The 22,768-nt window shown below is 39.9% G+C and overlaps 2 protein-coding genes across 3 annotated transcripts; one reads left to right on the top strand and one right to left on the bottom strand.

Moving 5' to 3' along the window:
- Window positions 1–199: 199 nt before the first annotated feature.
- On the bottom strand, window positions 200–14,245 carry flcn (folliculin). Its single transcript, XM_058385988.1, has 12 exons — window positions 13,895–14,245; window positions 13,445–13,654; window positions 13,139–13,285; window positions 12,742–12,963; window positions 8,907–9,064; window positions 8,685–8,776; window positions 2,614–2,768; window positions 2,412–2,525; window positions 2,141–2,264; window positions 1,925–2,050; window positions 1,723–1,825; window positions 200–1,472 (listed from the first exon to the last, which is right to left on the bottom strand). Exons 2-12 carry the CDS (start codon window positions 13,652–13,654, stop codon window positions 1,265–1,267), a joined length of 1,659 nt encoding a protein of 552 aa, XP_058241971.1. The 5' UTR covers window positions 13,895–14,245; the 3' UTR covers window positions 200–1,264.
- Window positions 14,246–14,547: 302 nt separating this feature from the next.
- Window positions 14,548–19,971, top strand: leng9 (leukocyte receptor cluster (LRC) member 9). 2 transcript variants are annotated; one of them, XM_058386013.1, is made up of 6 exons: window positions 14,548–14,959; window positions 17,154–17,244; window positions 17,507–17,628; window positions 17,726–17,883; window positions 17,968–18,136; window positions 18,418–19,971. In XM_058386013.1, exons 1-6 carry the CDS (start codon window positions 14,911–14,913, stop codon window positions 19,338–19,340), a joined length of 1,512 nt encoding a protein of 503 aa, XP_058241996.1. In that variant the 5' UTR covers window positions 14,548–14,910; the 3' UTR covers window positions 19,341–19,971. The 2 variants fall into 2 exon arrangements, with proteins under 2 accessions (XP_058241996.1, XP_058241988.1); XM_058386005.1 differs by having other exon boundaries at window positions 17,504–17,628.
- Window positions 19,972–22,768: the final 2,797 nt, after the last annotated feature.

Genomic DNA, 22,768 nt, shown 5'->3' with positions numbered 1-22,768 from the left:
AGTCCACTGGGACAGGGTCCAAGCACAAGATAAATACACACAAGTCCTTACAAATAATTACTGAAAACACTAAGGCTTCTTTAGAGGAGTTTGCTTGTGGATTTACCTACACAAACTTAAAAGGTTATCAGAATGAGAGAGAGAAAAAAATTATCCTTTCATTCAACATCACCTCAAGACAGTGTGAAGAGTAACATGATTGTTTTAAATTCAAATGTATTTATTTAGCATTTATATTTACAGTAAAAAAGCCCATATTAACAGCAAGTTACAGAGAATGATACAGATATTCTAAGTATAATTTAACAAAGACATCAGCAAAGGTGCAAAACAAATGACCTACTCAAGATCTCTCACTAAAACACTTGTAGAAACGCAGACACTGTCCTACTCCAATTGAAATGAGTGCAGATTCTTCATTAACAGGTTCTTACAGAAAATCCTGCTACATAAAAGAGCGCACACACATTTTTCAACAAATGCTTTCATACATAGAGAATATACATATGAGCATATTTTAATGTGTAGTTCTTCTTAAAAATCATTAAGTGAAACATACTAGATGCATAAATAGCTCAAATAAATAAGTGCTTTAAACAGCACAGAAATAATGCAGATGTTACAATGACTGCTCAGTTTAGCAAATGGATTACATTTTTAATAACCATAATAATAATAATAATAATATGTAATCTCAACAAATCAAAGAGCAAGAATTAAGTATCTGCAAGCTCTATGATGATGAAAACTATAATTAAAGTAATCCAACTCAATTTTTGTAAACAACACAAGAACTCCAGTTAATACGCAGGAAAACGTGCGGCAAGATTAAACGTTATGTGCAAGTTATAACATCTGTCTAAGCAGGGTGGTGCTGGTTGGACTGTGTACTTGGCATTATGGCCAACTGCAAAGAATGGAACAAAACAAAAAGACTTCAGCAATAATGCTGCAGAAAGTCTAAGATTTGAAAATGAATCAAATATTGTGAAGAAAAAGATAAGTTATATAAAATTGCATGTGAAAAGAATGTGATAGCTGAAGCAAAAGTCCAAGCACAAGTTTTGCAAGTGGCTACACATCCCTCTGAGACATTTTTAGTTTATCCATAAAACAACATATGCAATACAAACTCCTTCAAAATACACCAACCATCATGTACACAATGGAACCGTTTTGAAGTGATGCTCATGTTCTCTCTCTGTCTCTATCTGTCTCTCTGACACACACACACACACACACACACACACACACACACACACACCTATTGACTCATGGATCTCTCTCCTCCTCGGACGGCGGTCATTAGATGGCTCTTGTACGTCTTGCTCAGTCCTGTCATCCAGAACTTAAGGAGACGCACATTGTCGTCTTCTCCATGTCCAGTGGCCCCTAGCAGGGCTAAAACCTTCTGTGTGTCCTCTCTACCTCTTCCATCCACCTTCGAGAACTTAAACAGCACTTTCACTTTACTGTAAAAAGATGAAAGGAAGTGAGGACACAATGTTAGAAAGTGGCAGACTTCCTAATAGCTCGTGTTATCAGCACTGCTTTCAGCATATGTAAACTTTTTCCTAGTACATTGTTTCAAAAATCTTTTTTCCCCCTCGTCAAACATTTTTAAAAGGGAAACATAAAACTCTAGAGTCTAGACTGTTAAATTGTAGCATAAAATGAGTAAAAGCCACTGATACAAGGAGTTAGAGTTAGAGCTGCACTGACTTCATCCACTCCTCCTTTAGACAGAGCAGGCAGTGAGACACCACATCCACTGACAGATTCTCATTAGCCAGTGCCAACTCGATCTTATTCAACAGCGTCGGTCCTGCAGATTTCAAGTAGAAGGAAAAGACATCCAATATATCATGCCATCACATGAGCTTCAGATGTGGTTGTGTGTATTGTTTACATATTTTTTTTTTACCTTTGTCTGTTGGTTGTGTATTGGCACTGCTGATATTGAACTGGTACAGTGAAAGGATGTCTTCATTGTATGCAGGATACGCACTTCCATGTTCCACGTTCAGCACCTCTACTAACACCATGAACTCTGAAAGAGAGGGAATACAGTCTAACACTAACATATACACTGGCTATAGATTTCGTGTTACATGTATGTACATGTCTAACCTGACCATACCTGAGGAAGTGACATGAGATGGGATTTGCACATCAGGGCTCAGACCCAGGAAATTGCATCGATATGCTTCTTCATACTGTGTAGTATAGGGTATCACTCGAACACAGCCTACTGGGAGCAAGGCCTGTTGGGGGGAAAAAAACGCAGCCAGCAATCAAAAGCAGAGTTATTAAATAAACTTTTAAATGGAAAATGTGTCTCTCAGAAACCATTATAGACAAGCAGGCCCACAACACGGAGCAATTTAATATTTAAATTATTGATAACTCACCTTGAGCATACCAAAAGCTGACTGGATGAGCCCACAGTCCTGCCCTCTCCATATGACTTGGTTTCCCATTAGCACATGCCATGCAAGCTGTCTGAACTCTGTCACACCAAGGACCTGCCAATCAATTCAAATAATAATACATTTATCATCATTTTAAAATGGCAACTGAATTAAATCACAAGTGTTTTTAACATGAATCTACCTGACGTAAATGTCTCAGAGATTTGAATTTTGGTCCAAGAGACTCTGCCCCTTTTCCATCATCACCATACAGAAAGTCTCTGTCTTGTGTGATGTCTAAGTGGCAGTCCTGAGCTGTATCGCCGACTCCCTCAGCATTCATTTCTTCTTCTTGTTCTATGGAAAACAGAGAAATCAGAAAATTCAGTCAGTCAGTGTATCTGAACAGGGTAAATTAAATTATGCACAAAAGGCTGAAAGAGAATATTTTCTAATCTAGTGAAGGACTCCTACTCAACATAACATGTCAACATTTTTAAATTAAAGCTGATGGCTTGCCAAATCAAATGCCATTTTGAAGCAGGAAGCTACAACAAAACAATGTGTGTGATTTCTCCTCACTCCCACAGAGTTTATCCTGCACTGCAATTCACAATCAGACTGTGTAAAGTTCAATTCAATTCAATTTTACTTGCACAATGATTTTAGCAAAACAACTTCACAGAAATATGGATGTTGAGTTAAATCTCTATTGAGCAAGAAAGAGTTGGTTATGACAAGAAATAAATCTCTTAGAGAACAGAAGAAGGAAGAATCATGGAGGAACCGGACCAGAAATACAAACCCATACAAATCCTCTTCTGATATCACAACAAAGTGTAGCTAGTGGCATCCTACATACTGTACATGTGAACCAAATCAGACTCTGTTTAAGCAGCCTACATATGGGTATGATATTCTTTGTCAATGTCGCATCAGTATTAAATTGTGTGTGTACGTATGTACACAGAATGGACTAATACAGGGGTTGGACAATGAAACTGAAACACTGGCCAATTTAGTGTTGGAGGTTTCATGGCTAAATTTGACCAGCCTGGTGGCCAATCTTCATTGATTGCACATTCCACCAGTAAGAGCAGAGTGTGAAGGTTTAATTAGCAGAGTAATAGCACAGTTTTGCTTAAAATATTGCAATGCACACAACATTATGGGTGACATCAGAGTTCAAAAGAGGACAAATTGTTGGTGCACGTCTCGCTGGCGCATCTGTGACTAAGACAGCAAGTCTTTGTGATGCATCAAGAGCCACGGTGTCCAGGGTAATGTCAGCATACCACCAAGAAGGACGAACCACATCCAACAGGAGTAACTGTGGATGCAAGAGGAAGCCGTCTGAAAGGGATGTCCGGGTGCTAACCCGGATTGTATCCAAAAAACATAAAACCACAGCTGCCCAACTCACTGTAGAATTAAATGTGCACCTCAACTCTCCTGTTTCCACCAAAACTGTCCGTCGGGAGCTCCACAGGGTCAATGTACATGGCCGGGCTGCTATAGCCAAACCTTTGTTCACTCGTGCCAATGCCAAACGTCGGTTTCAACGGTGCCAGCAGCGAAAATCTTGGGCTGTGGACAATGTGAAACATGTATTGTTCTCTGATGAGTACACCTTCACTGTCTTTCCCACATCTGGGAGAGTTACGGTGTGGAGAAGCCCCAAAGAAGCGTACCACCCAGACTGTTGCATGCCCAGAGTGAAGCATGGGGGTGGATCAGTGATGGTTTGGGCTGCAATATCATGGCATTCCTTAGGCCCAATACTTGTGCTAGATGGGCACGCCACTGCCACTGACTACCGAACCATTCTGGAGGACCATGTACACCCAATGATTCAAACATTGTATCCTGAAGGCGGTGCCGTGTATCAGGATGATAATGCACCAATACACACAGCAAGACTGGTGACAGAGTGGTTTGATGAACATGAAAGTGAAGTTCAACATCTCCCATGGCCTGCACAGTCACCAGATCTAAATATTATTGAGCCACTTTGGGGTGTTTTGGAGGAGTGAGTCAGGAAACGTTTTCCTCCACCAGCATCACGTAGTGACCTGGCCACTATTCTGCAAGAAGAATGGCTCAAAATCCCTCTGGCCACTGTGCAGGACTTGTATCTGTCATTCCCAAGACAAATTGATGCTTTATTGGCTGCAAAAGGAGGCCCTACACCATACTAATGAATTATTGTGGTCTAAAACCAGGCATTTCAGTTTCATTGTCCAACCCCTGTATATTTCAGTTGTCCGCTCCACTACAAATAATTCACTTTTCCATCCGCAATCACTATGGATTGCTTTGCAATGTGAAAGTGTCACATTTAACAATGACTAAGAAGAGAGTCATGGTACCCACGCTATGAACATGTAAATTCATGCAGTGCCATGACTGAGTGAATACTTGGCCAAAAGAAAATTCACATCTCCTGGAATTGACGCATACATGTACATGGAAACACCATGGCAGAAAGAACAACAAAAAAAAAACCCCACTGAACTAATGTGCTATACTTTGTGTGTCATTAAGCATGTATCGGCATGCTGCCTGGTGAAGCTGACTTTCACTTTAACACATCTAGGCATCTAACTGACTTTTCGTGCATTGCAAATGCACTCATCTTGTTATACACTTTGTTGCATATGTAGTGCATTATGCTGCAATGCTTAAAGCAAAACAGAAAGTGAAAATGTTTGGATAAAGACTGTGCTTTAAATAATAGAATACAATATGTGAGTAAATTTCAAATAAATAAATAAATTCCTATTGCACTATTAGTGAGATACGGCATGACCTTTAGAGCATTTATTTTTTTTCTATGAACCAATTTTTCATGCTCTGTTAGCAATGGCAGATAAACACACATTCTACCCTAGCAAAATATTTTACATGTTTTAACTTGTCTCTTAATAGAAGACCAATTTCTTTAAATGCTTAATAAATATTCTCCCACTCTTTTCACTGTGTGTGGGAATGGAGGTTTCTATGTTCATTCAAGTACAAATCATTCATTCCTTTTTGGTGACCTTGTTATCCCGGCCAGAGTCATGGAAGATACTGAGCCTGTGGGAGGCACGAATACATCCAGGATGGGATGCATGCGTGCACACACACACACACACACACACACACATTCCTTGGCTGTGTTCATCCTGCAACATACCCTACATAATGAGCATTAACAGTCAATAGTATGCTCATAGAGCATATTAGTGTAATATTAGATATAAATATACACTATATTGCCAAAAGTTTTGGAACATCTGCCTTTACATGCAAATGAACGTAATATGGCGTTGGCCCGCCCTTTGTAGTTATAACAGCTTCAACTCTTCTGGGAAGGCTTTTCACATGGTTTAGGGGTGTGTTTATGGGAATTTTTGACCATTCCTCTAGAAGCGCATTTGTGAGGTTATGCTGGACGAAAAGTTCTGGCTCACAGTCTCTAATATATGGACCTTGCTTTGGTGTGCAGTCATGTTGGAACAGGAAGGGGCCATCCCCAAACTGTTCCCACAAAGTTGGGAGCATGAAATTGTATCCTTGGTATGCTGAAGTATTAAGAGTTCATTTCACTGGAACTAAGGGGCCAAGCCCAACCCCTGAAAAACACCTGAATTCACTGATTTGGAGGGGTGTCCCAAAGCTTTTAGCAATATAGTGCATGTACACACTTTTGAATTATGGAATACATATTCTAATAAAAACAAACCTAAGCCATTCATTTACACTGAATGCTTTTTATCATCACTGCCACTATTTGTTCTGAAATTACAACTGTGTTTCTTCCAGTGTGCAATTTTTAATTTGAAAAAAAAAAAAGAAAAAAAAAAGCAGCACTCATTTAGGTATGTTTGTATCAGGAATGACGATATAATCACAAACTTTGGGTAAAGTGAATCAGCAGGTAGTAAATAATTAGCTTGACTTGCTTATCACACCATATCTACAATCTCAGAAATCGATACTGTGGTTACAAAACTTGAAACGCTTGTCTCTGTTGATTAAAAAAATATCCCTCTAGGCCAAAGCCCACTAGCCTAAAATCATTCAGGATTTGTGTATAATTATATTGCTTGTTATTAAATGTTCTCTCTCACTACTTGGCAATGGACGTACTGTTGATACAACCCATGCACAGTCAGGTCCATAAATATTTGCACGGACGTTTTTGTAATTTCAGCCGTCTATCAGTATAGTGAAGCACTTCAGCCTGAGGCTGTTATCAGCAGTCGCAACATCAATAAATACAAAAGGATCAGTTTAATTGGCAGCTCTATGTTCAACACCCAAGCCATGAGATAAAGTGATATGCTTTGGATCATGTGTAGTTCCTTCCCATCTCCATATTATTCTTTTTTCATCATTCTGATACAAGTTCACCTTTGTCTCATCAGTTTACAGGAGGTTGTTCCACAACTGTACAAGTATTTGTAGATGCTTCTGGCAAACTCTAATCTGGTTTTCCTGTTCTTGAGACATTCTTCATAACAAGGTGCCAAATACAAAAATCACATAATGTTTTGATTTTTCAGCCTAATGATGGCTTGCATCACTGGCAGTGGCTGTTCTTTGACCTTCATACTGTGAGTTAACAGCAACAGACTCCAAATGCACAAAATCAGCTCTGACTAGTCTATAGCTAACTACTTAGAACTGTTATAGTGATGTAACATATTGTAACACACAGGACCATGAAATAGCTCAGCAGCCAACTGTCTATTTACTTTAGGACCCTTAAACAGGGGAACCACATATCGAGTGCTGTAAATCTACAAAGCTGAAAGACTGAACTATGGCTCATTATTTTATTTAAAATGTCCAAATAGTTTTGGAACTAACTGTGAAACTATTTCATATAAAAAGGCACAAGATGCTTCCTATCATCTGAATATAAAGAACATTTAAAGGATGCCAAAAAAAACTATTGATGTGAGAAATGGGAAGAAGGCTAGTTATTTACTACACATTTACAAATAAAGAACTTCATTCATAAATCTTTGAGTAAAGCTGTGTGTACATGATTGCTTAAGCCAAACAGAGCTAAATATTTACAAAGGGGATTCATAAAACACTGTTTCTTCTTATTTGCCACAGCTGCTGCTGATGCCCATAAAACTTATTTAAAAAGCCAAGTTTACAGTACAGAATGGTGAAACACAGAAGAATGTCTCAGAGGCAGAAGCTACAGTACTTTTGACTCATATCTATGAGAATGTACAAATTATTACTTAGCAGTGCACCCAGGCAAATCAGAGCATCCAAAAGGGACAAAAAACAGTTAAAAAAAAAAAAAAAAAAAAAAAAAAAAAAAAAAAAATATATATATATATATATATAGTAGAGGTGAATTCTGTGTCCTCTAAATATCTGTTGCATTATATGATAATGCTAATAATGCTATGATAACTCTTCCAGTAAGAGCTGATTTACGATTTTAACTGTGTCGATCATCTACATACACCAGGTGTCCTCCTTTTATATTGAAGCATTTCATTTGAACAGATATACACCAATCAGGCACCTGTTAGTGGGAGGGATATATTAGGCAGCAAGTAAACATTTTGTCCTCAAGGTTGATGTGTTAGAAGCAGGAAAAATGGGAAAAGGATTTGAGTGAGTTTGACGAAGGGCCAAATTGTGATGGCTAGACGACTGGATCAGAGCATCTCCAAAACTGCAGCTCTTGTGGGGTGTTCCCGGTCTGCAGTGGTCAGTATCTATCAAAAGTGTATCGCAGTTTTTGCATATGGGGCTGCATAGCCACAGAACAGTCAGGGTGCCCATGTGGTCACAATGTTATGCCTGGTCAGTGTATAAATAGTATATACACAGATAAACATTTAAATGTGCATTTAACTAGACAGCATAATACATACATTAAAAATACTGTTACTCAGAGCAAATGATAAAAAAGCTGATCGAGATTTATACTGATTACAAGGTTAGTCTTATCATGTGTAAATTTACTGCATTTTCTTGAATACAAATTTTTTGTGAACTGCTCATATAAACGTATGTAAAATGTATCCATGAAGCTGTTTGTATCCACCTTGATTAATGCATTGCTGTTCCCCATTATGAATTAGTTAAATGAAACTTGTTGTAAATGAAATTGTTTATATTCATTAAAAAATAAGCTGCAATATTTCTTAGTGGAAAATCACTTTTATTGCCTTATATAAATAGATCTTGTATCCAATATCGGGGTTATACCCAGGGTAAATTTGAGCACGTCTGCCACTAAAGGACCTTTACCTGTTTGTCTTTCAATGAGGACAAGTGTATCTTCAGTAGGCGCTCCCTCAAGTAGTTTTTCAGTCAGTCTGCTCCCACATGCCTTTAGCAGCCTGTATAATAAACAAGCATTAGAATGAATGCTGTATTCACCCTGCCACTGAATTACACAAGTCAGTAAGGTACATGAAGTGTCTATGTAGTGAGCTCTGTTTGTGCAAGTTGTTTTCGTGCATGTCCTACCAGCTGAAAGAAGTATGCAGGCTGGCCCACAGATTGGGATGCTGGGTCAGAGAGGTTAGAGAGCGAGCTGCATTGCCATTGCGTTGATGAGGAAAACTTGCTGGTGAAAAAATCCGTTCTGCTCTCTGAGGGCATACCACCTGCTCGCTTTCAAACACCTGAAAGTGAAGAGTAAAACAGATACCAGGTCAGTCGTCTTTTGCCTTGGATATAAATTCTGTTTTTTTAAATGTCCACATGTGCATTTCATAAATGGAAAAATAAATAAAATAAACAAAAATGGAATTAAATTACATATTTAATATTTAAGGCAGAAATGCCTTAGAGAGGTCATAGGAGAAAGGCTAGCCAGATTGAAGCAGATTGGAAGGCTATGGTAGCTCAGTAAACATTCTTTACAACTGTGGTGAGCAGAGAAGCATTTCAAAACATTGAGGCAGGTGGACTACCGCAGCAGGTGACCACATCAGGTCTCAGTCCTGTCAACCAAGAACATGAATTAAAGGCTACATTAGCCATAGACTTACAGAACCTGGACAGCTGAAACTGGAAAAAGATTCGGAAAAAGACCTGAAAAAGAGCTTCAGTCTTCTTGCCTGCTGACCCTTCTGATTTCACTCGTTCAACAGCTGAACCCTCACACACAAGGGAGGAAATATTCTGGATCTGGTTTTTATCAGCTACAGACATGACTGCTACACCACTTTACATCTCCGATCAAATTCTCTTCGGACTTCTACCAAGACTGCCTTCTACAAGGAAAAGCTTGAAGTTTCTGCACAAGACCTTTGTAAGCTCCACAAATATCTTCTCTTCACTACTCAACCCTCAGACATCAGCAACTACAAACCGAGATCACTTGCCTCCTTCCTTTCTAAAATTCCTGAACGCATTGTTTATAATAACACAAGCAGTTTATACAAGCAGAAGCCACACCTAAATCTACTGAAAGCCAAGATCAGTTGATTAAACAGGTGGAATCAGGTGTGGCTTCTGCTCGGTTGGAAAGAAAACCTGCACCCACACTGGCCCTTTGTGGATACGGTTCGACACCTATGCTCTATACTCACTCTCTTGACAAAGTTATATCCTCGCATGGGTTCTTTTACAACTGCTATGCCAATGACACTCAACTTATCTCCTCCTTCCCTCCCTCAGATACAACAGCTTCTGGGCGGATTTCAGCATGTCTGCTGGACAAATCGTCATGGAAGATGGCTGATACTCAATCACAGCAAAATTTAACTGCTGGTCATATCACATGATTCATCCCCAGGCCAGGCCAGGCCAGGCCAGGCCAGGCCAGGCCAGCTTGCAATATCTCTAAACAACTCTCTAATCTCCCCTTTGGCCACTGCTTGCACCCTTGGGGTAACCATATGGACAATCGACTGTCCTTTTCCTCCCATGTTACTAACGTCACGTCACGTTTCTTCAGTAAAACATCAAATGAATCCGGCTATTTTTATCCACACAGGCTGCTCAGGTGCTTGTTCAGTCTCTTATTATTACGAGACTGGGCTACTGCAACTCTCTACTGGTAGGTCTACCTCTGAATGCAATTCATCCTCTGCAAGTGATCCAAAATGCAGCTGTGTGACTTGTTTTAACCATTCCCAGGTTCTCCCACACCACCCCACTGCTGCGTTCCCTCCACTGGCTTCCAGTAGCTAAGCGCATCAGATTCAAAACACTGATGCTTGCCTAAAAAGCCAAGAATGGACCAGCACCATTTTACCTCAAAGCTCTTATTATTACTCTCACTGCACCATGCTTCCTCCGATCTACTTGCACTGAAATAACCGGTCCCACCATCTCTCAGGGTACATGGTAGGTATACATCTAGACTTCTCTATGTTCTGGCACCGAGGTAGTGCAATGAACTTCCTCTAGACGTCCGTACATATGAGTCACTGGTGTTCAAACAACAGATGAAGACCTACCTCTTCCTGAAACATTAAACTATTTTTATATTTATATATATATATATATATATATATATATATATATATATATATATATATATATATATATATATATATATATATATATATATATATATATATATATATATATATACACACACACACACACACACACACACACACACACTATATTGCCAAAAGTATTTGCTCACCCATCCAAATAATCAGAATCAAGTGTTCCAATCACTTCCTTGGCCACAGGTGTATAAAATCAAGCACCTAGGCATGCAGACTGTTTTTACAAACATTTGTGAAAGAATGGGTCGCTCTCAGGAGCTCAGTGAATTCCAGCGTGGAACTGTGATAGGATGCCACCTGTGCAACAAATCCAGTCGTGAAATTTCCTCGCTCCTAAATATTCCACAGTCAACTGTCAGCTGTATTATAAGAACGTGGAAGTGTTTGGGAACGACAGCAACTCAGCCACGAAGTGGTAGGCCACGTAAACTGACGGAGCGGGGTCAGCGGATGCTGAGGCGCATAGTGCGAAGAGGTCGCCAACTTTCTGCAGAGTCAATCGCTACAGACCTCCAAACTTCATGTGGCCTTCAGATTAGCTCAAGAACAGTGCGCAGAGAGCTTCATGGAATGGGTTTCCATGGCCGAGCAGCTGCATCCAAGCCATACATCACCAAGTGCAATGCAAAGCGTTGGATGCAGTGGTGTAAAACACGCCGCCACTGGACTCTAGAGCAGTGGAGACACGTTCTCTGGAGTGACGAATCGCGCTTCTCCATCTGGCAATCTGATGGACGAGTCTGGGTTTGGCGGTTGCCAGGAGAACGGTACTTGTCTGACTGCATTGTGCCAAGTGTAAAGTTTGGTGGAGGGGGGATTATGATGTGGGGTTGTTTTTCAGGAGCTGGGCTTGGCCCCTTAGTTCCAGTGAAAGGAACTCTGAATGCTTCAGCATACCAAGACATTTTGGACAATTCCATGCTCCCAACTTTGTGGGAACAGTTTGGAGCTGGCCCCTTCCTCTTCCAACATGACTGTGCACCAGTGCACAAAGCAAGGTCCATAAAGACATGGATGACAGAGTCTGGTGTGGAGGAACTTGACTGGCCTGCACAGAGTCCTGACCTCAACCCGATAGAACACCTTTGGGATGAATTAGAGCGGAGACTGAGAGCCAGGCCTTCTCGTCCAACATCAGTGTGTGACCTCACAAATGCGCTTCTGGAAGAATGGTCAAAAATTCCCATAAACACACTCCTAAACCTTGTGGACAGCCTTCCCAGAAGACTTGAACCTGTTATAGCTGCAAAGGGTGGACCGACGTCATATTGAACCCTATGGATTAGGAATGGGATGTCACTTAAGTTCATATGCGAGTCAAGGCAGGTGAGCAAATACTTTTGGCAATATAGTGTATATATCTCACACATACACACAGATTTTAGGCTGATGGTATCCTAAGTCAGTGACCAATTGAACCAGTTAATGTTAATGTATTTGTTGATAATAAAGAAGACTTCAAAGAACGTTTATACATCGCTCTGGATAAGAGCATCTGCTAAATGCCAGAAATGAAATGTAAATATAAATCAGGTGATGTTTTTCCAAACTTTTGGCTTATTGGATAATTGTGAGATTAAGCAGGATTTGCAGGCATGTCCTGTTAAAATAATTGGCTAGTGTATGTAACCATCACTTCAAGACACAAGACACAAGTAAGCAATTTCGCTGCGTCATAATTAAAGGTTTAAAACACAGTACAGTCCCTCTAGCAACATTTTGTCTCTCTTCAGTCTGTGATTAATAAATTGCACTTTAATTTCGTCAAATGGTTTTGATATGATCATAACCCTGAGCTTTTTCTGGGATTAGTGGGATTGGACCTCTGCTACCTGGAGTGCTGTGCCCTGCAGACTCTGAATAGTGATTTTCAGGTGGCGCAACAGGAAAGGCCAGGAGTTGATGAGGTAGATTCTGTCCATGGCCACTATAATGATGCTGTACCAGCGCTGGAAGCCACGTGCCAGGCTGTCTTTGATGAAGAACGTGTGCGAGAACACAAAGCCATGCTGCTCATCTCCAAAGAAGATGGGTCCTTCTCTACCTGGACACACCTGTAAAAAGCACCAGTGTTCATATTCAGATCAAAAAGGTATTTGAGAAAGGAATAATTTGTTTGTTCTACAAATGTACATGAATCTAAATGTGGTCACCCTTTCGCAATTAAAGATCACAGGACAGTCATTTCCCCATCACACACACACACAGACACACACAGACAGCACTTACCTCACAGCTCAGACTGCGCACACAAGCCTGCCGCACCATGCTGAACAGCTGTGGCTGACGTGGATGCTGATGACTAAGGAAGCGAATCCCCGTCTCACTGTCCACACTCACAAAACCAGGGTGAGAAGCAGGGAGGGAGCGACAGCCCTAAGCATGCAAGAGATCAAAAAACATCAGACACCAAAATAAACAAGGAGAGAAGATAAGATCATATTAAAGCAATAAAACAAAGCCGTTGATTAATTCAACTGCCCTTCATCCGTCATTTGCCAATGCAACGAAAATGGGCACTGCTATAGTTCTCACCTCGCACATGTCAGCTCTGTGTGTGTCAGAGCTGTTGGCCTTCATGGTGAGTCCCTCTCCATCACGCTCTCCTTCAGGTTCTCGATCAGGCATCATCGCTGATCCTGGCTGAGGAGGTGAGGGTGACGGTGGATGAACAGCCTCGGTGCAAAACAGTGTGCGAGGTCCATGGAGTTCACAGAAGTGGCACAGAGCAACTAATGCGTTCATCTGTAAATATTTTATTTATTTAAAGGTGGTAAGTAATGAGATGAGAAGTCATTTCTGAGTAGCAAAATTTAATTAAATGAAAGGAAATGTAAATGTGACATAAACATGTTATTTTATACAGTATGTGATGAATTTAGAATCAGTATATACATCCTGAAGAAACCAAACAGATCAGATCACCTACAGGAGCAAGAATGATAAGCAACTGTAATGAATATAACCTAAATACCATAAACTCACCTTTTCAGTCTTCCTGACAGTCAACTACGGACAGAAGTCTGACTTATTGAGAGTCTTAACGAAACCAAGACATCTTTTCAGCGAAATTCATGAATTAATACACACGAGACGTTCAATGCAGTAGGTTTGTAAGTACTTCCGAAATATCCCTCCATAGGTAAGAACGATAAATCGCTAGTACTAAACTATCTCCTTGTCATCATTAGCAAGAAAACGCAGTCTGTTTATCCAGTTTCGTATATCGCTCCGTTTCAAAGTCATTTCAGCATTTTAGCAAATTATAAACAATTGTGTTTGCACTGCCTCCCAGCCCTCCTTTTCTTTTCGCTGATCACGTGGCTTAGAGTCACGCGCTATGTTTATAACAACGTGCGCGTGACCAGCCCGCATGCTGATATAGAAAGGATTGCATGCTTAAATGGCGTTTTAGAAATGTCGAGGACCTTTTTTTTTTTTACACGTGATCGAAGGTATTCTCCAAGCGATCGTGACCTTCCGCGATGAGCTTGAATACGTTGCTTTTGATAATTAATAAACATTTCGGAAAAATATATATATAGATATGAGTAATTAATTCAAATGGACTACAATACCCACACGCACTGCAGGTGACGTCGTGTGACGTACACGGAAGTAAATAAAACCCAAAGTAGTTGTGGGCATGGTACACGTTCATGTGAGTCGTGTAACGTATGTAGTTTATAGCTTCTAGGTGGGTCTTGGCAACCCGGCGTTAGTGTGTCCTCCCAGGTGTGACTCAGAACATAGGGAAAGGGTGCATGCAAACTATTTGTTGGGTGATGTCATGACATCACGATTGACTAGAGGCAATTTACATTTACGACTTCCTCGTAGCCACTCGCTGTCCTTATTGATTGCTTCGAGCTCGGCAAAAACAACCTTACTAAAGCAGAGCTCGCGAGGTTTTACCCTCACAGATCTCACAAAGTAACCCTTGTTCCTTATAGATAAAATAGATTTGTCTGGACACATTGGCAAAGTTTGAAAAACCTTTTATGGAGCCTTCTGAAGACAAGAAAACAGGGGCAACACAAGCCCAAGCAGGTATTTATTTAGACCATTTATAATTTTCCGACTTTTATTATAATAACTTAGTACATCGTGTCATTGTGTGTCCGTTTAGTTAGTAATAAAGTACAGCACAGTGTATAAATGGTTATAGAAATAATATTGCCATTAAAAGGGGTTGATCAGAATAGTTTGGAGTAAGTTTAGTATATGAAGACTTTGTCATTGATTTAGTAATCCCAAAACAACATGTTTTTGTTGTACTGTAGCCAGAAATGACACCTCCTGTATATTTTGGTCACAGTGAAACTCGATACAATGGAGATTGTATATTGTAAAGAAGTGACACCCTCTTCTCACTCACACGCATTCATGGTTAAAGTGATTATTACAGGTCTTTAAAATGACCTGAAATAACGTATTATAAACTATAGAAACACATGCACAAGTTTTTATTCTAAATGTTTCAATCTTTATCATTTATGTAAGCTTTGCCAAATGAAAAAAAAATGTAGGTAGTGAAGTAAAAGGGCTCAAAGGTTAAAAATGAATTAGAGCCACGCCAAGCCATGAAAGCTGTCATTTTCCCTCAGAGTACATGAGCCGGTTTCATGTCAGGGCATGCCTGATGGTCCACATTTACATCCATCACTCTTAGAACTACATTAGTTTCTTATTTGTTTCATTGTATTTACAGAACACTTCACAATAGCCAGGAATAATGCCATAAATAACTAATAACATATATAATAAAGAAGCAAAACAATAATAATATGTTCAATGTAATCGTTTAAAATAATTAGTATTTTCTTTTAGCAAGCACGAGCTCCCCCTTGTGAGACCTGGTGTATGGAAATGAAGGGAAATTAATCCTGCTAGCTTTTTAGCTCATTCATTTATTGGGAGTTCAACCTATTGTTGTTGTAGGGATTATTATTATTATTATTATTATTATTATTATTACAATGGCACAAAGTCTCACGGTGGCGCTGGAGTGGTCAAACAAAATAAAAATGGCTGTAAGTTTTGAACACTTTATCACAGATGGTGATAGGAGGAACTTGACTGGCCTGCACAGAGTCCTGACCTCAGCCTGATAGAACACCTTTGGGATGAATTAGAGCGGAGACTGTGAGCCAGGCCAAAACTGGGATGTCTGCCTTTACACACACATGAATGTAATATGGAGTTGGCCTGCCATTTGCAGCTATAACAGCTTCAATTCTTCTGGGAGTGTGTTCATGGGAATTTTTGACCGTTCCTCTAGAAGCATATTTGTGAGCTCAGGTGCTGTTGATGGATGAGAAGGCCTGGCTCGCAGTCTCTGCTCTAATTCATCCCAAATGTGTTCTATCAGGTTGAGGTCATGACTCTGTGATGTTCCTCCACACCAAACTTGCTCATCCATGTCTTTATGGACCTTGCTTTGTGCACTGGTGTGCAGTCATGTTGGAACAGGAAGGGGTCATCCCCAAACTGTTCCCACAAAGTTGGGAGCATGAAATTGTCCAAAATGTCTTGGTATTCTGAAGAATTAAGAATTCCTTTCACTGGAACTAAGGGGCCAAGCCCCAGCCTCTGAATAGCAACACCTGAATTCAATGATTTGTAGGGGTGTCCCAAAATATTTGGCAATATAGTGTACTTTTGAGAACTTCTCCTAGACCGTTTACTGGAACCTCACCTAAATTTTGCTCTGATTATCACTAGACAATGAAGAGTCATTCAAACTACAATTGATAGACCAAACCATTTGCATATAATGCATGTGCATGCCCCAAATAAATGCAAGGTTAAATCTCCACAACACTTAAGACATACCAAGTCAACAATACTCCAATGCGTAAAACACAATTTCAAAATGGCCAACACCTGGGCATCATTTCACTCTGTACGCTTCAGTGAGGCCATTTTAAAATTGTCTTTTGTGCATTGGAGTATTGTTGTGAAAATCTGTAATTGTCTTGTTTCGTCTCCAATTTAAGGGCTTATATGCTTGCTAAATAACGTAGTCAAGAATAAAGTTCTTGAAATGCTTGAACCCTGATATATTAAATGAATTTAAAATTGGTTTAAATAGTTGACTATTTAAGCAGTTTACCAGTCTGTAGGTATAGTTAGTAATTTATCGATGTAGGAGTCTTTTAAAAATTCCTATGGGTATGTTATTAATTTGTCATGACTGAATGCTAAATCCCTAAAAAACAAATCTGTGATTGTTCTCACTCAGATCCTGATGCAGCAACACAAGACCATGATGTCTGCAAGTTTTTCCTGGTGGGCAGGTGTCATTTTGGGGATAGATGTCGCCTGTCTCATAGGTTTGTCTGCTATTATTGGGGTATCACTGGACTTATTGTCAGTTATCGTCGTTAACGTTAATGTTAAACCTGCATTGTCGTGGAGAAGTGTTTTTCTGTACTGTTTTGTAGTGGGGTTTTCATGCAGCAGGTGGCATAGTTTCTATAGCATTTAGTTTAGTAAAGGTGTGATGGAGCGTAATCGTCTAAACCACACAAGGTGACAAATGCAACGGTCTTTCCTTTCTGTTTTGTCTACCCCTCCCCTATTTTTCCAAAGTAGTACATCTACATCTGCATCAGCTAGTCATAAACCGGAACCAACAGAAGAGAAAGGATGCAAGAAACGTAAGACCAGAAGAAAGTCAGGCAAATCAGACAAGGCCAAAGATGAAGAAAGCAAAGGTATTCATGATTTTTTTTTACTCTTGAACTGTAACACTTGATTACTGAAAAAAAACCTTGTTTACTTTACATTTCTTTTTTTCTTTTTATTTCCAAGGGCCTCAGAAGAAGCTGCGCATGCGCACAGCGGATGATGTCATCTCCAGGATTCTGTGGGATAGCTCTGTGGACCCTGCTGACTTTATAGTGGGTCACCTGGACCGCTTTCTGGGAGTTCTGGAACGCCCCTTTTCTGACTTCTCATGGGACACTCAGGTGCAGGATTCACGTTTCATTTATTCAGTTCACATCTGAAGACCTTCCATATCCACTGTCTAATCCCTTGCGGTTTTATACCAGGTGTGTGACTGTGACTATTCAGAGGAAATGGCTATTCCTCGTCACAGGATCCAGTACTTCAGCTATAAAGGCCAGCGTGTGTGGGATAGAGACAGTCGCACTGACCATGTGTTTGGCTCAACGGGACAGTTAGTAGTGTCTCCATTTGATAGGGGGGATCAACCACAAGGTGAGGCTCAAAGCCTTTTTAAACCGTGCTTGAATCTTTTTACGCATTACACATGCTGTTCTATCTAATCACGCTGGTGTTAAGCACTGTATATTTATATCAGTTCAAATTAATATCATTTTCAGCAGTTCATTAGTGCAGCCTCACTCACCCTGCTCCTCTGCCTAATCATTGTGCTGAACGATGCATGTTTAATGTGTCTTTTTTATGACATGCTGTCTAATGTTGATCCTTAATGTTTGTTTCTTTTGGTCTCATTACTAAAACGACACAATTCATAGACAATGGTGCTACAGATACAGCAGAAGACGAGGAAGGATTGTCTGTTGAGAAAAATGAGCAGGGTTCCGTAAACCACAGCTTAATGGAAACTACGGACCAGGAAACTCACAGTGATTCTGAAGAAACATTAGACTGTAGCACAAATATTCGAATAGACAAAGACTGTGAGAGTGCATGTCTAGCTCAAGAGGCAGAGGGACTATACATCTCTCCTGGAGAAGAACAAAGCACAACACATGAAGAATGGATAGAAAACTGGGACAAAGAGGAAGCGAAGGAGGAAGAGGCGGAGCCTGCACAGCCCATACCTCAAGAGCCACGCCCAGGCCGCCAACCACGTAAACCAACTCACTTCATTTGCTTCCGTGTGGACTCACCTGCTGCCTTGCGGGCTTTCCAGCTCACCCAGAGGAAGGTTCTGTCCCAACTCCCCCAGTCAGAGCCATGGTGGACAAAACCAGAGTCACTCCATGTTACTCTTTCATTGCTCGTTCTTCAAGGCCCCGCTGAGGTCTTTGCTGCTAGCGAACTCTTTCGCTCAGTGGTCAAAAACTTCTACAAACCACCCATCTCTGTCTTCTTCACTCCTAGACTGAGGCACTTCAATGGAAAAGTTCTCCATATAGCCCCCCAACCACTTTCAGACATCCAGACCCTGAACGCTCCCCTTCAGGAAGCATTTAGGGAGAAAGGTTGGCTCCATCGCGACTCACGAAACCCGACCTACCATCTCACACTAGCTAAAGTGACAGGAGTGGATGAAGAAAGGATATTTGAAGACGTGTGGCAGGTTAAACTGGCTAAGGATTTGAACTTTGGGAAATTAACAGTGGACAAGTTGTACCTGTGTGTCAGCAATGTTCCACGGGCTGCTGATGGCTTTTATGAGACCGTGTGTTCTGTGCCGTTGCCCACTGTATAATAGCAAAAGTTTATTGATTATATGAAGAAATAATAGCACCAGTCATTTTTTACATACCAAGCAATAAACAAAAAATCTGGGGATAAATAATCCCCAGCTGGCCCTACATAATAATATTTGGTTTACATAATGTTCAAAATGATTTTAATAAAGTGTGTTTTTAATGAATGATGACAAGATATTTTAAAGTAAGTTGCATCAAATTTGATAATTTATGCCATTTTTTAGAAAGTATAGCATGTTCAGTTAAAAAATTTAATTTAGGAGGATTTAGGAGTTTGGAGACCTCTCTAGTAGTAATACAAACTCACAAATAACTCTGAGAAGGAGGTTCTGTAATGTTAGTCCCCTTTTTAGGTTAGTACTTAATATAATTTGGTTTATCTGATATAGACAATCGTAGATTATTCAGCTTGTCACAGTTACTACAGCAATTATTTCAACTGATTGGTTATCACAGTCCTTAGATTTTACCAACACATTTATGTCGCAGAAGCAATTTGTACAAGTTAAGCCTGTCAAATTTATTATAGCAATTATTTGAGCTTATCTCTTTTCCCAGTCCTGTTTATGTTTTAAGCAACAATATGAATTAGGTGTGTTTTCATCAATTGGCGAATAAATAACATCCTGAAACAACTGATTTGTCCTGTAATTTCTACATTGTTATTTTCTTGACAGCATTAAGTGTCCTGAACGATCGACATTGAGCAGGTATATGATTAAAATCACCAGCTTAACACTGTGCCACCAAAACAGCTCTGATCCTTCTAGGCACGGACTCCACAAGGTGTGCTGTTGTATATGGCACCATGACTTTAGCAGCAGATCCTTTACGTCTTATAAGTTGCGATGTGGGTTCTCCATAGATCTGTCTTTTTTAGCCTTTGCTCCCTATGCAATGACTCACCCAATGAGCCAATGAGAGTTCTCTGTCACCGGTTCACCAGTTGTTCTTCCTTGGATCACTTTTGGTAGGTACTAACCACTGCATACCAGGAACACCCTTAAACACCTGCTAGTTTGGAGATGCTCTGACCCAGTCGTCTAGTTCTCACAATCTGGCCCTTGTCAAAGTCACTCAGATCCTTATGCTCATGCCATTTTTCTGCTTCCAACACATTAACTTTAAGACCTGACTGTTCAGTTGCTGGTTAATATATCCCACAACTTTATTCAATTCACCTTTCTGTGGTTTTAATGTTATGTCTAATGTCAACACTACATATTTATAACACGATATTTAAACTAAATCTGTGCACAGCAGTGGAGTTACACAAATTTTGAGTTAAAATGACACCTGCATAAATGGCTGCATAATTTTGAGTAGAAGCTGTTAAAATAAACCAGGGGTTTCGTGTGCATGTATGACGGACTTCCCTATGCAGAATCATGAACAGGTGAAAATGATGATGAAAATATTAATGCAGCATAAAGTGCAAGCCTAATCGGTTGTATTACTCTTCTTCTCACAACACACACAATGTTACCTCAAAGTTACACAAATCAGGGGAAAATACTGTAGAGATTACTCAGACACTTTTCCCATGTTATGCTAGAAGAGAACACGTCATAGCAAAATGTTCAACAGTGATTTAGTGATGAATTTAGTGAGTGAGTGAGCTAGCTAATGAATTTAATTTTCTCTACCCCATAACTACCATATAAACTATTGTATAAACCTTCAATGTGTAACAAAAAAGTCTCCTCAGTATTACAGGGGTGTTATAAAAACGAAAAACCTTTAAAAACAAAAATCACTCTTTATAACTGTGGTGGGCTGAATAGTATCTCAGCATGCACGAAACATCAGATGTTAAGGTGGATGCACTACAATATCAGAATATCACATGGATTTTCACATTTATCAGCTAAGAACAAGAATCTGACACTATCATGGTCACAGACTCACCCACACTAGGCATCTGAAGGTTGAAAAAAGGCCAGATATTTTTTCTGATCTTCAACTGTATAGTTTTGTTGAGTCTGTGCCCATGATAGCCTCAGATTTTTATACTTGGCTGATAAGAGTGGGAAACGCATTTATTATTCTAGTGCATCCTCCTGAAGATTTCGTGCATTGTGTGTTCTCAGGTACTTTGCTACTTACCACAGTCATAAAGAGTGCTTATTTAAGATCACATAGCCTTCCTGGCAGCTCAAATACGTCTGGCTATTCTCCTCAGACCTCCCTTCTCCCCTGTCTCGGTTACTGGATAATTGCACAATTAGCATGTGTACAGGTCTTCCTAATAAAGTGGACGGTGAGTGTATATATACATACAGATGCTGTGCAGAGCAATGTACGTACATTGTACTCCCCTTATTATGGTCTGGCTCAACAGTAGCTTCACTACAGTCTACGGTTGTCAAGACCTGTCATGCTATTGCACAAGACGCATTCATGATGACCTATGAGTCAGAAAAAATAGTTCCAAATTTGACCCGACAGCTCTGAATTTGAATTACCATTTTAGGGTTTCCAGGGTGACCGCCAGCAACGGACACTCACTACATACTTCAGAGAGTTTGTTCTCTCTTGGATAAACAGTGCTACCTCTAAACACACTTTAAATAACACTACATTAATCCATCATCGTACAACACACACACACCTGGTTGCTAGACAAGTTCTCTGTCTGTAGGTTAGAATTTTAAACGCATCATCAAATATAATAGACCTCTTTATGTACTGTAAGGCTTGGTAATAACTTGGTCAAATCAAAATTGACTGGACATGAATTAATAATGCGCTGTGTATTTCAAATGTTTTTATGGTCAATGCTGTGAATTATTTAGCATAGACCAAACTCTTCTGAACATTGTGCTTTTTATTGTGCTGTGATTTGGCAATATGGTATAGTATAGTATAGTATAGTATAGTATAGTATAGTATAGTATAGTATAGTATAGTTTTTTGTTGTATGTGTTTCTATAATTTCAGTAATGTGCCCTAGTATATGCAACGGCTTCTTTTGGTCAATCCTGTTCTACATAAATACATTTTATTTATTATAAACTGGTGCCTTTTAGTTCAGTGGGTAATAAACAACACTGTTAGCTCTTTTTTGGCAGGCTAAACCTGTCTGGTGCCAGAAACAAATTTAATACAGTTACACTGTTGCTCAAACTAGCTTTTTTAAGAATGGAGGCCATTACACCTTTACAGGACTTTTGGGGGCATTCTTGGTTTATTACAAGGTTGCAATGACAATACAAACCTATTGGAAACATAATGTTGATCATTTTGCAGTTCAGATTTCTGATGTACTTATCCCATATTGTATGCTGCGGTTACCCAAGTTCATGCATAATCATGCATATCTTTTTTCCATGGCATCCTCATTCTTACAGAAGCACAGAAAAAGCCCACTGCACTTCCCACTCTCTCATCTTTCACACAATCATGCCCCCATCCTCAAATCTCT

Source organism: Hemibagrus wyckioides, linkage group LG01, assembly GCF_019097595.1.
Source record: "Hemibagrus wyckioides isolate EC202008001 linkage group LG01, SWU_Hwy_1.0, whole genome shotgun sequence".
NCBI classification, from domain to species: Eukaryota; Metazoa; Chordata; class Actinopteri; order Siluriformes; family Bagridae; genus Hemibagrus; species Hemibagrus wyckioides.
The sequence above is the reverse complement of the archived record's forward strand: the minus strand, read 5'-3'. Positions and strand labels throughout refer to the sequence as shown.

Coding starts and splice junctions, on each gene's coding strand:
- flcn (XM_058385988.1), bottom strand. CDS start 13,654: ATGAACGCATTAGTTGCTCTGTGCCACTTCTGTGAACTCCATGGACCT. Junction 13,286..13,444: donor ACAGAGCTGACATGTGCGAG/GTGAGAACTATA, acceptor TTGCATGCTTAG/GGCTGTCGCTCCCTCCCTGC. Junction 9,065..12,741: donor TGCAGGGCACAGCACTCCAG/GTAGCAGAGGTC, acceptor CTTCACTTTCAG/GTGTTTGAAAGCGAGCAGGT.
- leng9 (XM_058386005.1), top strand. CDS start 14,911: ATGGAGCCTTCTGAAGACAAGAAAACAGGGGCAACACAAGCCCAAGCA. Junction 14,960..17,153: donor GGCAACACAAGCCCAAGCAG/GTATTTATTTAG, acceptor GTTCTCACTCAG/ATCCTGATGCAGCAACACAA. Junction 17,629..17,725: donor CAAAGATGAAGAAAGCAAAG/GTATTCATGATT, acceptor TTTATTTCCAAG/GGCCTCAGAAGAAGCTGCGC.